General features: G+C 39.5%; 1 protein-coding gene across 1 annotated transcript in view; it reads left to right on the top strand.

Moving 5' to 3' along the window:
* The first annotated feature begins 575 nt into the window (after positions 1-575).
* Ak5 (adenylate kinase 5) overlaps positions 576-14,635 on the top strand; it is a 220,263-nt gene continuing 206,203 nt past the window's right edge. The window contains exons 1-3 of the mRNA XM_090334589.1: positions 576-861; positions 6,247-6,433; positions 12,115-12,282. Coding sequence (XP_090190715.1) covers positions 802-861; positions 6,247-6,433; positions 12,115-12,282 — 415 coding nt within the window. The 5' untranslated portion in view covers positions 576-801. The remainder of the gene's footprint in view (positions 862-6,246; positions 6,434-12,114; positions 12,283-14,635) is intronic.

Below are 14,635 nucleotides of genomic sequence, written 5' to 3'. Positions count from 1 at the left end.
TAGGAATGAATGATGGGTTCTGTGACCATCACCCACCATCCCACGGCTATACTCCTTGGGGATCCGGGGGTCACTGGTGTGTGCTTGTGTGTGTGTGCGTGTGTGCGTGTGTGTGTGTGTGTGTGTGTGTGTGTGTATGAGAGAGAGAGAGAGAGAGAGAGAGAGAGAGAGAGAGAGAGAGAGAGAGAGAGAGAGAGAGAGCGCAAGCCAGAGTTTGAACCGATATGAAGAAGTGAAAAAACAAAACAAAAATCTCAGCTCTAGTGACCCAGGCCACCTTGTCCCCTAGGCGGCTGCGTCCCCTGGGTGGCGCTCGAGCGGGGAGCGGGCCTCCGGGGAGCGGGGAGTGACTTGAGTCCCCCGCGCGTTCCCGTCCCACCCCCGCGCCCCGCGCCCGCCCGCGCAGCGTGACTGGCCGCCGCAGACCTGGCTCGGGGAAGCGCGGAGCGCCGCGCGCAGAGCCCGGCGGCGGCGTGCGGAGGGACCCGCGGGCTGGCGGCAGCCTGACGTCCGTCGCGCTGAGCCCCCTCCTCCGCTCCCGGCGCCCCTCCCCTGGCAGTCACCGCCGCGCCCGCTCGGAGCCCGCAGCTCGCGCGCGGGGACCGGCGGCCAAGCGGAGGCTGCTGGAGCGCGGAGCCCAGAGCCCCCGGGGCAGGAGAAGCTGAGGTTCCCCGGCCTGGGCAGCGACAGGGACGGTGTTGGCGCTCCGGACCCAGGGCTGCCACGGTGCGGACCGCGCCAGCGTTAGCCCTAACCCCGACCTCCGCTAGCCAGGCGCCCCGGGGCGCGCGCGGCACAGCCATGAACACCAACGAAGCCAAGGAGTATCTAGCCCGGAGGGAAATCCCTCAGCTTTTCGAGGTAAAGAAGCACGGAGGGGTTGGAGGCTCCGGGGCGGGCATCTCGGGGGGCGGGCTGGAGGGGCGGCGGTTGCGCCCCGGTCCCGTCTTCCCCCCCTGCCACAGACGGGGCGCCTGCGGGAAGCTCGCCAGTCCGCTTCCCGGAGGGGAGTCGCCGGGTGGCTGGGTCGCCGGGGGTCCTGATCAACTTTCCATCTTCAAACCCGACCCTGGAAGCAGGCTGCCCCCAGCACCCCCTCAGAGGCGGGCTGCAGACAGCCATCGGGCTCTCCCCACCCCGCTTTTATTTTTTTTTTTGTTTTTATTTTTTGATGAGGGGTGGTGGTGATGGGTGAGGGTCAGGCCAGGTGACCACACCGTCGCCCAGTATGGAGCCTGGACTTGAAATGGAGTCTGGAGTCTCAGGCTCTCTACTCACCAAGGGTCGGGACCTCTTAGGGAAGAAGTGTAGATGTAAGTAACCCTCCCCCGCCCCTTCCTCTCCCCCCCCCCGGAAGCTTGGGGGGAGAGAGGGATGAAGAAGCATAAAGCAAATCTCAACCCATCTAGTGCAGGGTTGCCTTCCCGATGGCACTAACCCAGTGCTGCTCTGCGCTTTTGGTGAATGAACTCCTGAGCACGTCTCCTTCCCTCGCCCCTCCACCCCTCCCCGTGGTCTTGGCTGGCTGCAGCCTTCCTCAGCACTTTCCAACCCATCTAGAGGTAGAGTGGGTCTGAGAGGGAGCTAGAAGGCTGAGGCATTGACTCTCCTGTTGCTGTCTTGCAGACCACAAAGCAAGGAAGCAGCAGTCTTCTGCTACAGGGACCCCGGGTCTGCGGAGGGAGGGAGTGTCAGAAGCACCACTTAGAGAAGGCTGAGCTAAAGGAATCCGCAGCCACTTTCTCAGATTTTTGTTTCCTTTCTTTCCATATATAATTTTTTTTAAAAATAATAATTCCTAAATCCTAAGTGGTTTTGCTTATGTTAAATCAAAACAGTACCAAAAAAGGGGCGGGGGTGAAGGTGGGAATGGAGTGAGCCAAGCTTCTTAGAGAGAACCTCAAAAGGATAAAGACCATTCACTGCAACCCTGGCCTCTCATGTCTGAAACATTATCGACTAACATAATAAACTGAAGGCTAAGAGTTGTCCTTTCTTCCTGCTTGAGGGATTTCTTTCTGTTCAAAAGAAGTGAAGACAATAGTCTTGATTTCTTCAAACCCTCTTCAAAAGGGGTTGTCATTCTTACAGATCTTCTGTGTCTCTCACCTGTTGTAAGACACTGTTTCCAGGTTCTGTACAACCACAGATTTCCAGGTAAACCAGGCCTAGTGTGGGAAGCAGAATCTAGCAAGTGTGTTATTCCAGTTTGAAAATGATCAGGAGGTGTTGTATAAAGACAGCTCTTAGGAGTGTGTGGGAATCTTAAAGTGTTCCCCCCTCCCCAAGAAATAAATATGGAAATGAAGAACCAAAAGGTGGTAGTGGTGATGATAGTTTCTTAAATCACAAAATATTACAACCGAAATGAATTTTATGTCGACAGAATAATTAGGAACATCTGTGAAAGGGTCACATCAGTGCAAAATATGCTGAACAGTGATCATTTTTTTCTTCATAATATAGATACTATTTTCCTTTGTTGGTAGAAGGTAACCAGGGAGAATTTAGTTTGTTCACAAAAACCTGCACTGTGTATGCACTAAATATTGGCAGCAGAAATTTTTGGTTGAGGTTTTAGGCTGATTTTTTTTTAGCTTTTCTGCCCCTGAAGGAGATGTTTTAAAATAGATCACACCCAGAACAGGAAGTCAACTTGTTTAGGTGAAAGGCAGTAATGAAGTGTACGTAGTCTCACTGTTCCTAGACAACAGGAAAATAAGGAGCATGCTGGTGACCCCAAAGGCTCCATCAGTCCCTCTCTCCCACCCACTGACAACTCTGTGTTCCATACAGTACAAAAGGAAAGCAAAATTGGGTGATTCTTCAAGAGCTGAATACAAACCACAAAAACAAATACTTGAAGTTTTTAAACTGGATTGTCTCCACCCAGACCACAACATTCTAGATAACATGCATTCTGATAGTAAGTAATAGGTGTCAAATCCCCAAACTTCATCTTCATCAATGGGTGTTAGAATCTGCTATAGACCAAGTGACTGGTCATTGAATCTCTATCTTGCACAAGTAGGTATAACTGATATTTTCCAATTTCTTCCTGAGTTGAAACACTGCCTAGGCTAGTGTGATATAGGTTATATCCAGGAGGTTCATGTTCATATTGAAATGTATTCCCATTTTTAGGTTAAAGTCAAAATGACACCTCCTGATTTTGCCAAAGGTTCTTGATCTAGTTAACTCTTTGATGTATATATTAATGTTATTCCCCACAGCAGATATTTGGCAATTAATGTAAATACTCTAATTCTCAAATTAGAGAATTCAAGCTTTCCTAGGATAAACAGTCCTAGATCTCTGTAGTCCCCAATAGTAGGTAGGTATCACAAAAAAGGGGACTTAAATTATCCATGAAGGAGTGGAAACCATTGTTCCTTGTCAAACTCAATGCCCAAGCTTGGTGTTGTCCCAACACTTGGGAAGCTGAAGCAGGAAGATCATCAATTCCAGGCCAGCCTGGGCAATGTCACAAGATTCTATCTCACAAACACCCAATACACAGCCCCCTGCCCCCACACACACCTTTTAGAGAATCTGTTTTGTTTTGCAAGTCAGAAAAGCTTCACTTTGAATATATTACGAAGAGGCAAAAGTAAAAAAGTATATACCTTTAAGAGGTTTATATGGAAGTTATATTGTACATGGAGCCCAAAGAATCTGGCATTTTCTCTTATCCCATATTAGGTTCAGGAATTGGAATCCTGCACCTAGAAGTATCTAGCTGAGTAATTTGGAACAAATCAGTAACAGCTCTGAGCTATAATTTCTTAGTTACTAAAATGTGATAGTAATGCTAAAGGTGTATTGGGTAAGTGAATACAAATCAAACATTGGGGTGTTTATGGAGATGGCTAGTTTGGCCTTGTGTACTACAAGAGTGTGGGAAAGTAATCTGCAATGTGTGTGGAAACAGCACAGTCTTCACAGACAGGACATACATCCTACTCTTGGGCTTTTCTTCTCCCTCAGCAATTAGACTTTTCTGATACAGTTACACATTCTAACTCATTAGATTAAGGGTTTTAAGAGACAAATGTACTTACTAGGACTTGCTTGTTATTCAGGGAAACTGCCTGAAAGTAATTTTAAAATAAAATATAGCATTTTAAAAAAGATGCCAACCTTTCAAAGGGGTATGTGTGTTTATACATTAATTGTATATGTTCTTGATGATAATTTTAAGTGGTTTCTCCATGAAAAACTCTGAAGGAAGACTTTTTCATACTGGTCTACTTCTCAGGAGTCAGCATAGCCAAACTTTTAGCATTTTTAGAAACCACTACACGTGACACATCAGACACCATGAATAGAAAGTTTCATAGCAGGATAATACTTGTTTCTCTATAATATCAATAGATGTTGTAGTTTTCTGTTAAATATCATTTTTAGTTTCCGACTACAGTTTTTGCGGTCTTACTTAGACTTGGATTTTTTTTTTTTGCTTTAGTCAGAAAACAGTTTAATATACCAGGGAAAGAATGAGGTACAAGGGACTGAAAGTTAAAAGAGACCCATTCTATACTAAGTTCAGACAGAGACTGATACAGAAACTGGTGCATTCAACATAAATGACCAGTGTGATGTGTTTTTTTTAATATATTTTATTGTAATTAATAAAAGGGTTACATGATATTTGCCAGATAGAAGGTGCATTAATTCACATATATTGATACCCTTTCACATGTCTTGCTGCGTACCAAGGAACCTAGTAGAGGGGCCTACAGGTAGACTTGAGAATCAAGGAGAGATTTCATGGTAACAAGAGTAATAATAGTGACTAAAACCAACAACAGTGGTTAAATACTAGAACACATGAAGTCTCTAATTTGCACCAGGCAAGTACTGAATAGCTTAAATTTTCAAGAGCCTTATGTCACAGAAGAAATAAAGACAGTTTAAGGATGAGTGGGACTCAGAGTAATGGAGAATGGGGAAATTTTCACTTGCCATTTATTTTTACCTGTCTTTGGTGGAGCTTTTGTGCTTTATATAGTTGCCTTAATTTTCTAAAAGGTGGAGATTGTTCAGCTGAAACAAAGTGGTGAAGAATTAAAAAAAATTGTCTTAATTTGCTCTATCATCTCATAATTTCGGTTCCAATTGTTTATTAAAAGACAAATGCAGCCATGTGCCCATGGCTCACACCTGTAATCCTAGCTACTTAAGAGGCTGAGATTCGAGAATCAAGGTTCAAAGTGAGCCCAGGGAAGAAAGTCCATGAGACCCATATCACTAATTAACCAGCAAAAATCCAGAAGTGAATGTATTTGCTGAAATGTGTTAGATTCAAGGAAGAACACAAATCATATATCTCCTTAGAAAAGCAAAGCCAAAATTCAGCAAAATAAAGGAGAAAATGTAGGGGATGTCAAGGAAAAGAGATAACTGAATGAAGAGAAGTAGGGGAGAATACAGTTAAGAATTCTATGTATATCCTACAAAATTAAGAAGAGTGAAGGAAGGGAGGAGCAGGGAAGGCATGCATGAGAATGTTGAAAGGGATGACCCTGATCAGGATGCTATGCATTCATAAATGGCTTTGCTAAATGGCAACTCCTTTGTATACCTACTTAAAGATAATAACTTTTTTACTTTTTTATTGTCAGGGTAATGTATAGAGGGGTTACAGTTACATTCGCCAGGTAGTAGGTACCTTACTTCTCACACATTGATACCCCTATCATGTTTTTGTCTCCATTCCCCTCTTCCCACCCCCTCCCAATCATCTTGTTTTCTCCCTTTCCCTGTTCTATTTCAAATAAACAAATAACAAATAAACGTATATACAAAATATACCAGGTAACAAAGTCAGATACAATAACTATATGAGATTAACCAAAGAATGACAAGAGAGAAAAGAAATAACAGTATATTTATAACAACATAATAGCACAAAACCTAGGTACATTAAAGTCATATAGGATGGGACTAAATAAAAGGATCTCTGGATATGGAAACAAGAGCTTTATCTTGTGCGATGATTGTTCTTAAAATAGCTTTTTAAGGGCCAGAAGTGGAGTTGTGGCTCAAGAGGTAGAGCACTAGCCTTCAACAAAAAAGTTCAGAGCCCTAAGTTTAATCCCTAAGATTGGCACAAAAGAGAGAGAGACAGAGAGACAAAGAAAAAGACAGGGGAGATGCAAAAGACAAAATTAACTCAGGATTTTAAAAACAAGATAGCAGTGCTTGAAAATATATTGTACTTATATGTATTTCCTTGTACTTCAGAGCCTTTTGAATGGACTGATGTGTTCTAAGCCTGAAGACCCAGTGGAGTACTTGGAAAGCTGTTTGCAGAAAGTAAAGGAAATGGGTGGCTGTGATAAGGTGAAGTGGGATACATTTGTCAGCCAGGAAAAGAAGACCTTACCTCCATTAAATGGAGGCCAGTCACGGAGATCCTTTCTAAGAAATGGTAATGTATGTATAGAATAACACAAGTTTATAAGCAAAATAATTGTCTTGTAGAAATAACTTGTAGAATGTAGACAGTGATTTAATTGATTGGGTTTATAAATGCCTGGAAAAATTTCAGGCCTTGGAACATAACTAATCTCTTTCTGTTACTAATTCTAACCACTTCCAAGATCCATAAAACAAACAAAATTACATAACATTGTCCTGCAATTTGCTAAAGACTTAATGAAATTTTCTATTACTGAATTCATTATTTGCAAAATAAATTACATTAAACATCTTGAATTTATTTTTAAATTGCAAATAATCCTTTTTAAAATACATGGGTAGAATAAAGACAAAATTGATAGTTATTACATTATAATTCAACATTTTTCATTAACTAGGAAGAGATTTGATTTAATGTTTCCAAGTCCAGAGTTCATATTAATGAAACTATATGCATATAAAGTTTATACAACTTAATTCAACAAATATCCATTAAACAACTATTGAGTATGATGTGTTAGATTAGACACTTGAGTACTGTAAAAGAAGTACAAAGAATAAATAAAAATAATGATAAAGGGCCTGGAGTTTGGCCTAGTAGTAAAGTGCTTGCCTAGCATGCATGAAGACTTGGGTTTGATTCCTTGGTCCCACATATATAGAAAAAAGCCAGAAGTGGTGCTGGCTCCACCAGAAGTGGTGGAGCTCTAGCCTTGAGAAAGCCTGGGACAGTGCTCAGGCCCTGAGTTCAAGTCAGGACTGAAAAAAAATAATAATAAATAAGCTGGGCATTTATGGCTTAAGCCTGTGACCCTAGCTACTCAGGAGTCTGAGATCTGAAGATTATGATTCAAAGGTAGCCCAGGTAGGAAAGTTCATGAGACTTACCCCCAATTAATCACTAAAAAGACAGAACTGGAGCTGAGGTTCTAGTGGTATAGAGTGCTAGCCTTGAGCACAAAAGCTCAGTGACAGGATCTAGTCCCTAAGTTCAAGCCCCAGGACTGACACCAAAGTAGGTAGGTAGACAGACAGACAAACAGACAGATAGATAGATCTAAAATAAAATTAAAAATAAAAAACACTCAGACTCAATTCCAATAAGAGAAAACTAAGTTTTTTGTTCTAGTGGCTGAAGTCCATTATACTTTCAAAATTAAAACCATTCTCAAAAATGTAACACACGAGTTTCATCTGTACCAGAAGAATTTGAAGTGGAGACAATTCTATTTGAAATAAATATCAGTTACAACCCTACATTGATTTTTATTTGAATTGGTGTAGAAAAAGACATGAAGTGCTTGTTGTAAGAAGCTTAAGCAGATGAGGGAAAATAGAAATGCCATTTCCCAGAACCATCTCCAGGTATGAGAAGAGTTCTTCCCTATCCAAGCAGGAGTGAAAAGTGGTTTAGGTTTAGGTACTTGCATATTATATTGTTGTATATTGTTAAGTATCTCAGATAAGCTGGGAATGATAGCTCAGCAGGCTGAGACCTGAAAATTGCAGTTCAAAGCTAGCCCGGGCACTAAAGTCTGTGAGACTCTTATCTTTAATTAACTACCAGAAAACCAGAAGTGGCATTGTGGCTGAAAGGGTAGGGTGGTAGCCTTGAGCTGAAGAGCTCAGGGACAATACCCAGGCCCAGAGTTCAAGTCCCATGACTAACAAAAAAATAAGAAGAAAAGGAAATAACCCAGCTATATGGAGTTGCTACTTCAAAATGCATATGTTCTGACATGTACAAAAAGCTGAAAAATAATTAGAAACTATTTAGGGTGACCATAGGGTAATAAGATTTCTTGTTTTAGAGAGCAATTGATCTCATTACTTACAAGATCAATCACTCCAATCCATTTTAGACAGATTGTAAAGCATCACTCACGCATAATAAGTTATGCCATTACTTTTTGTGATAAGTCAGAAGGTTGAGGTCACACTTCAAGTGCTTACAAAATTGAATTTGCACAAAATATTTGGATTTGACTCAGATCCATTTCAATTCCAAAGAGATTTTTACTCTTCCCATACAGTGTACTTATAGACACAGGCTAGTTAGATGCCAGTTCAAAGTTGAAAATTTCATGTTTTGTAAACCAAGGGGCTTTTGAGAAAAACCTATGATACACAGTGTTGAGTGGACAAAATTGGTGCTCAGGGTCTGACTCAAATGGTGTTGCCACCAGTTGCCACCAGTGGGCTACTGTCACTAGAATAACTAACCAGTTTCTTCTATGCCTCATGCCTTTGCACATGTCTGCTTTTTGATGCACAAAATGATCTTCAGTTCATACATCTCCTCCAAATGGCTAACTTCCTGAGATGTTACCATGTGGTTAGAATCACAGTCAGTGTTAAAAGCATTCTTCATATCCTTGTTAAATTAAATGAGATCAATATGGGGAAACACTAATAAACTTAGAAATTAGTGGATTTTTCTAAGATATTTTTCAGTTTAAAAATGAAATTAATTGGGCTGGGAGTTTGGCCTAGTGGTTAAAGTGCTTGCCTAGCATGCATGAAGACCTGGGTTCGATTCCTCGGTATCACATACATAGAAAAAAGCCGGAAGTGGTGCTGAGGCTCAAGTGGTAGAGCTCTAGCCTTGAGAAAGTCCAAGGACAGAGCTCAGGCCCTGAGCTCAAGCCCAGGACTGGCAAAAAAAAAAAAATGAAATTAATTAGTAGATATGTTGCTCTTAGATTAGCTGTAGAAAGTGACTGTTGACAACAAAATTAAACCTTGATACCATTTCTTGGCTTGATAATACATGGATGCCAGGAAAACTATTTATATAATAGAGATTGGCGAGAACAATCATTATCTGAAGGAAGTCAAGTATAAATTTTAGGGAAAGGTTAAAACACATCTATAGAGCTATATTAGAGTTCACAGGACTAGTTTGGAACAACTGTTCTAACAGAACAAAATAAACAGAAATGTAATTGTTGCAGGGTGCTGATAGCTCACACTTATAATCCTAGCTATTCAGATCTGAGGATCTTGGTTCAAAGCCAGGAAAGTTCCTAAGACTCTTATCGCCAATTAACCATAAGCCCTTCTTCAACCAGAAGGAGTGCTGTGGCTCAAAGTGGTAGATTGCTACCCTTAAGCAGAAAAGCTCAGGGACAGCACCCCGACCATGAGTTCTAGCTCGGTGACTGACCAAACAAGAAAAAAAAAATAAGGAAGAAAGGAAAGAAGGAAGGGAGGTAGGAAGGGAGGGAGGGAGGAAAATTGCTTGTCATTTTCAGAGTTTCCATAGTCTTACTAGATTTTTCAGAAAAGGGTCCTTTCATTCATTGTTAGATCCTTTTCATATACTAGGTGATACAGGGTGACAAGAGTGTTATACCCTACTGTCAAATATTGGCAATGTTTTCAGATATTGGGAATTGTTTTCTAAACCAATTTTCCCATAATATGCTTTACATATTCATGTTTTGTGAGTTTTACCGGTAATTATAGAATTGATTATTAAATTTAACACAATGCCTAACTGCCCAATAACAAAACAAAATGATTATTTCTAGAACTAGAGTCATTCATGAATCTTTGCAAAAATGTTGACCTAAGTATGCTAACATATAATTATGCTGAGAAATTATCCTATAACACTAAAGTTTTTATCACCTAAACAAATTAGTTTTATAAATTAAAATATGATAAATTATTGCTTGGAAGTTATTAAATCTGTTAAAGTGAGGCATCCTTTGTCCCTGCTTTATGTACACACTGAACATAGAGTTACCAGGGAATAAGAGTTCTAATCGCAAACATACTTAGTTATTCTTCTGGAATATCTCTTGCTCATCCTGTGTACTTCATGTCAAAAACCAAATGCACTACATTTGCTTCAAAACCAGCACTCACTTCTCACTTTCCTATTTCCATAGTCAGTCAATGAGTCTATTCGGTTATTACATAACCATTTTATGAGTGCTGTTATGTGCCAGATACACTTTTTAGCTGTGATTTCAGCCATAAAGAAAGAACTGACATGGCACCTGCACTCAGGAAAATCACAGCTCAACAATGAAATCAGGCCTTAAAAACACAATTAGTAGCTCAGTGGGATCTGTGAGTGGTTGTGGTCAGAACAGAGAAGAGAGAGCAGGAAAGTACTATATATAAAATTCAGTGTGATTCTTATGCCTTTAGACTTGACATGTGGGCATTGTAAAGTATCATCTACTTCACTTTCATTTTTGTATTCCAGCACTAACCAAGTCTTTTATATCCATCCAATTATTTCCATGCCCAACTATTGTTCTAGTCCAAGCTTTATTTCTACCCCGTTGATTATTTTAACTACTTGTAGCTGCTGTTCTTTCTTCTTTCAGACTTCAACCCATATTATCCATCACCATATTAACTTTCCTAAAAAATGCATAGTATCAAATCACTTCACCAAACCCCCAAATCCTTCTCTAGATTTCCACCATATGAAAACTAATGCTTTTACCCTGGTTTTTGAATCTCTTCACATTATTGCCATGGTCTATCCACACCTATTATGAATTTCTACTTCAGGAAAGGCATTTCATTTTTAGTAATTCAACAGATATTTGTTGGACTTTGGCCACTGGCCAAGCACTGTCTTAGATGCAGAATTCTAAATGTCAGGTAAAATTCTAGCTCTTATGGAACTTAAAATCTAGTAAGATAAAACAAACAAACAAAATGAATGAGTGAATGATCAACAGATGAATGTATGTTTGAATAAATGAGAAAGCTCTCAGATATTAAAGTGACACATTTCGTGCAGAAAGTAGAGTGATATTCCTGAGATTCACTAGGTGGCTACACTGGATGGAATGTCAGTAAACTCTTAAGGATGTAATAGTTATGCTGGGGTGTATAGGACAAGAAGCAGTCAGCCTAGGATCAACAAGGGAAGACCGTTTCAGGCAGTGGGTTAGGGAGACAAATATGGAATCAGTTAGACCAACAAAGTGAGTTCAGTAGTCCAGATAAAATGTGATGGTGCCTTGGGGAAAGATTTGTCATAGTGGAGATGGATAGTAGGATATACATTTAGAATATATTTCAGTGACAAAGTCTGTAAGAACAGATGTGAGAAGAGGGAAGAAAGTAATCAAGGATAATTTTTGTTTTGTCTCTTATTGGGTAAAATGATTAAATTTCAAGACAGAGCAGAGTAACATTGCTATGCCTTTCCACATACAGTCTAAGGCAAACCTCAGTATGGACTTAAGACCTCTTCATGACCCATAGCTCAGCAAAGTACAGCTTGCCTCTACCCAGAATAATGGGAGGCTAAAACTTGGGAGGACTGTAGTTTTCCATGATGGCCCAGGTAGAAAAGTGGGCATGACTCCATCTCAACAATGAAAGCTGGCTACGGTAGAACATGCCTGTTTTAGAAGCTTAAAATTGATGTGCTGCAGAATAGGTGGATAGTGAATCATGTGTGGGCCCAGAGAAGGGAATGAGACCCTATCTCAAGACTATCCAGAAACAGGCTGGAGGAATGGAGGCACAGCTGCATTTTGGATCCCCAGCCTACCAAATGCAAGGCACCCCTCTCCCCACAAAAAAATCTAACCACTTTCTTAATCTTCTTCCAGTTAAAATGTCATTAATGAAATGTCTTATGCTAATTGGTTATATGTGAAGTAGTTTTTTGTGCCTTTTTTTCCTGTTCAAAGTTATCTTATTCTTTCACAGTAATGCCTGAAAATTCAAACTTTCCCTATCGACGGTATGATCGGCTCCCTCCAATCCACCAGTTCTCCATAGAAAGTGACACAGATCTCTCAGAGACTGCAGAGTTAATTGAAGAGTATGAGGTTTTTGATCCTACTAGACCTCGACCAAAGATCATTCTTGTTATAGGTATGACAACAGAAAACAAAATCCTGTACCATGGCTAACTTTTATGTGTTTACATTTCAGAAATTTCAATTTCATATCATACTTCACAAATGTTTTATTGAATAAGGAACAGAAAGGGAACAGAAAAAAAATAGCACTAGAGCTGGGCGAGGTGGCTCACGCCTGTAATCCTAGCTACTCAGGAAGCTGAGATCTGAGCATCAAGGTTCAAAGCCAGCCTGGGCACAAAAGGAGTTGAGACTCTTATCTCCAATTAACCTCTAGAAAATGGGAAGTGGTGCTGTAGCTCCAAGGGTAGGGCAGTAGCCTTGAGCTGAAGCGCTCAGGGACAGGGTCAAGGCTGAGTTCAAGCCCCATGACATACACACAAACACGCACACACACACACACACACACACACACACACACACACACTAATAATTCAAGGGACAATAAATAGAAATATTCTAGAATAATTTTCAATACAGTGTAAGTTATTATAATTACATAATCTAATGCTCATTGTTTCCCCATAGTCCCCATTAAAATGTCACAAAAATTTCCTATAATGAATTGGAAGGAGTCACTTCAAGAGGTGTTATCCTTTGGCTTCATTTATTTAATCCTCAATAGAGTTAACTAGGTTCATTAAATGTTTTCTAAACAATCCTTTTCCTTTTACTCATCAAATTGAATTTTCACTCACTATTAACTTTAGAGGCAAAAATAGCAGCATATTCACAAAGATTCATGTAAATGAATCTTTCTTATGAAACATTATGACTTATGATAAAATTCAAGTTTCCTTATTATGAGATAAGCAAATATAACTAAATAATTGACATAACTTTATAACATCTGATTATCCACCAAAATGACAAAGATAGGGCCAGGAGTTTAGTCTACTGGTAGAATGCTTGTCTAGCATGCATGAAGACCAGGGTTTGATTCCTCAGCACCACATACATAGACAAAAGTTAGAAATGGTGCTGTGGCTCATGTGGTAGAGCTGTAGCCTTGAGAAAGCCCAAAGACAGTGCCCAGGCCCTGAGTTCAAGGCCCAAGACTGAAAAAAAATGACAAAGATAAACTTTTTAAATTTTCACTATGACTCCTCTTTTGTATATGATATTAGCCAGTTGCTTTTTCACAAGCAACAATAAATTTATTAATCATTCTTGTGAACTTTAACTTTCTCTGACATCTATCTGTGAAAAGGCCTGTGGACATGCAATATATATTGTCTCACTTTCTGGTTTGAATTTTCATGAGATAACCCAAAGAAATATCTAGCATACGTGTTCAAAATATTCTAACCAAAAAAAAAACCAAAATATTCTAACCAGCATCTGTAAATACAAGACCAAATGTATGCAATTACTATGTACAGAAGTACTGCTCTGGAGAACATAGTAAAGGGAAAAAAGTGTGCAAAATGCAACTGAGAATGGTATTTGAACATTTCCAAGTGAAATGACAATCAAATTGCAAATACATTAAACCAAGAAGTATTAAAAATACATATTGCAAAAAGAGTAGAAATCACCTTTTGAAGAACTGGGGATACAGTTCAGTGGTAGAACACCTGGCAACCAAAGTAAAAGGCCCTAGATTTCATCACCAGTAATCAAGCAAAAGCAGAACAAAAAAGCAGATGAAAATCAGATTTGAAAAGTCTAAACTTTCTTCTGGCTTAGATAGTCCCTATTATGTCAAACATCTCTACTCTGGAAAATGAAATTCTTTTTTGTCTAAATTATTAAAGAATATCCATAGGTAAAAATAAAATTGGAATTATTTTACCATTGTTCATTAGCATACAGAGTATATTCTTCCAGTTTACTTTCTCTTGTTCTGTTGATAAAATACTGATGATATTGAAAGCAATGAATAAATAGAAGCTTGATTGTCATGAAAATAGAATAACGAATGTCTCCAGCGTAACACAGTACATGTATAATTTTTATGCATTGTGAATTTTCCATGAAACTGACTAGAATATTTTCATAAACTGAACTATTAAAAGAAGCTATATATCTTCAACTCATATCCAATTTATAGGATTTTTTTGTTTTTTTTTATGTTTTTATCATTATTACAAAGGTGATGTACAGAGAAGTTACATTTATGCAAATTCAATACATTTCTTTGGGACAATGTCCACTCCTTCCCTCACTGTATCCCAATCCACAAATAATATCAATAATTGCAACATAGTTTCTAATGAGTACCACTGCTGCTTGTGTTTATTCTTTGTCCCTCCATTTCTGTCCCTCCTTACCCCCACCTCGATTACCCATGCAAAGACAGGTAAACAAACAAGACAAAAAGAAAATAAAACAAAAACAGGTGAACAAGACAAAAAGAAAATAAA

The sequence above is a fragment of the Megascapheus bottae genome, chromosome 6, assembly GCF_031878675.1.
Source record: "Megascapheus bottae isolate mThoBot1 chromosome 6, mThoBot2.hap1, whole genome shotgun sequence".
Lineage (NCBI taxonomy): Eukaryota > Metazoa > Chordata > Mammalia > Rodentia > Geomyidae > Megascapheus > Megascapheus bottae.
Note: the sequence above shows the minus strand (reverse complement) of the source record. Positions and strands in the feature narration are given on the sequence as shown.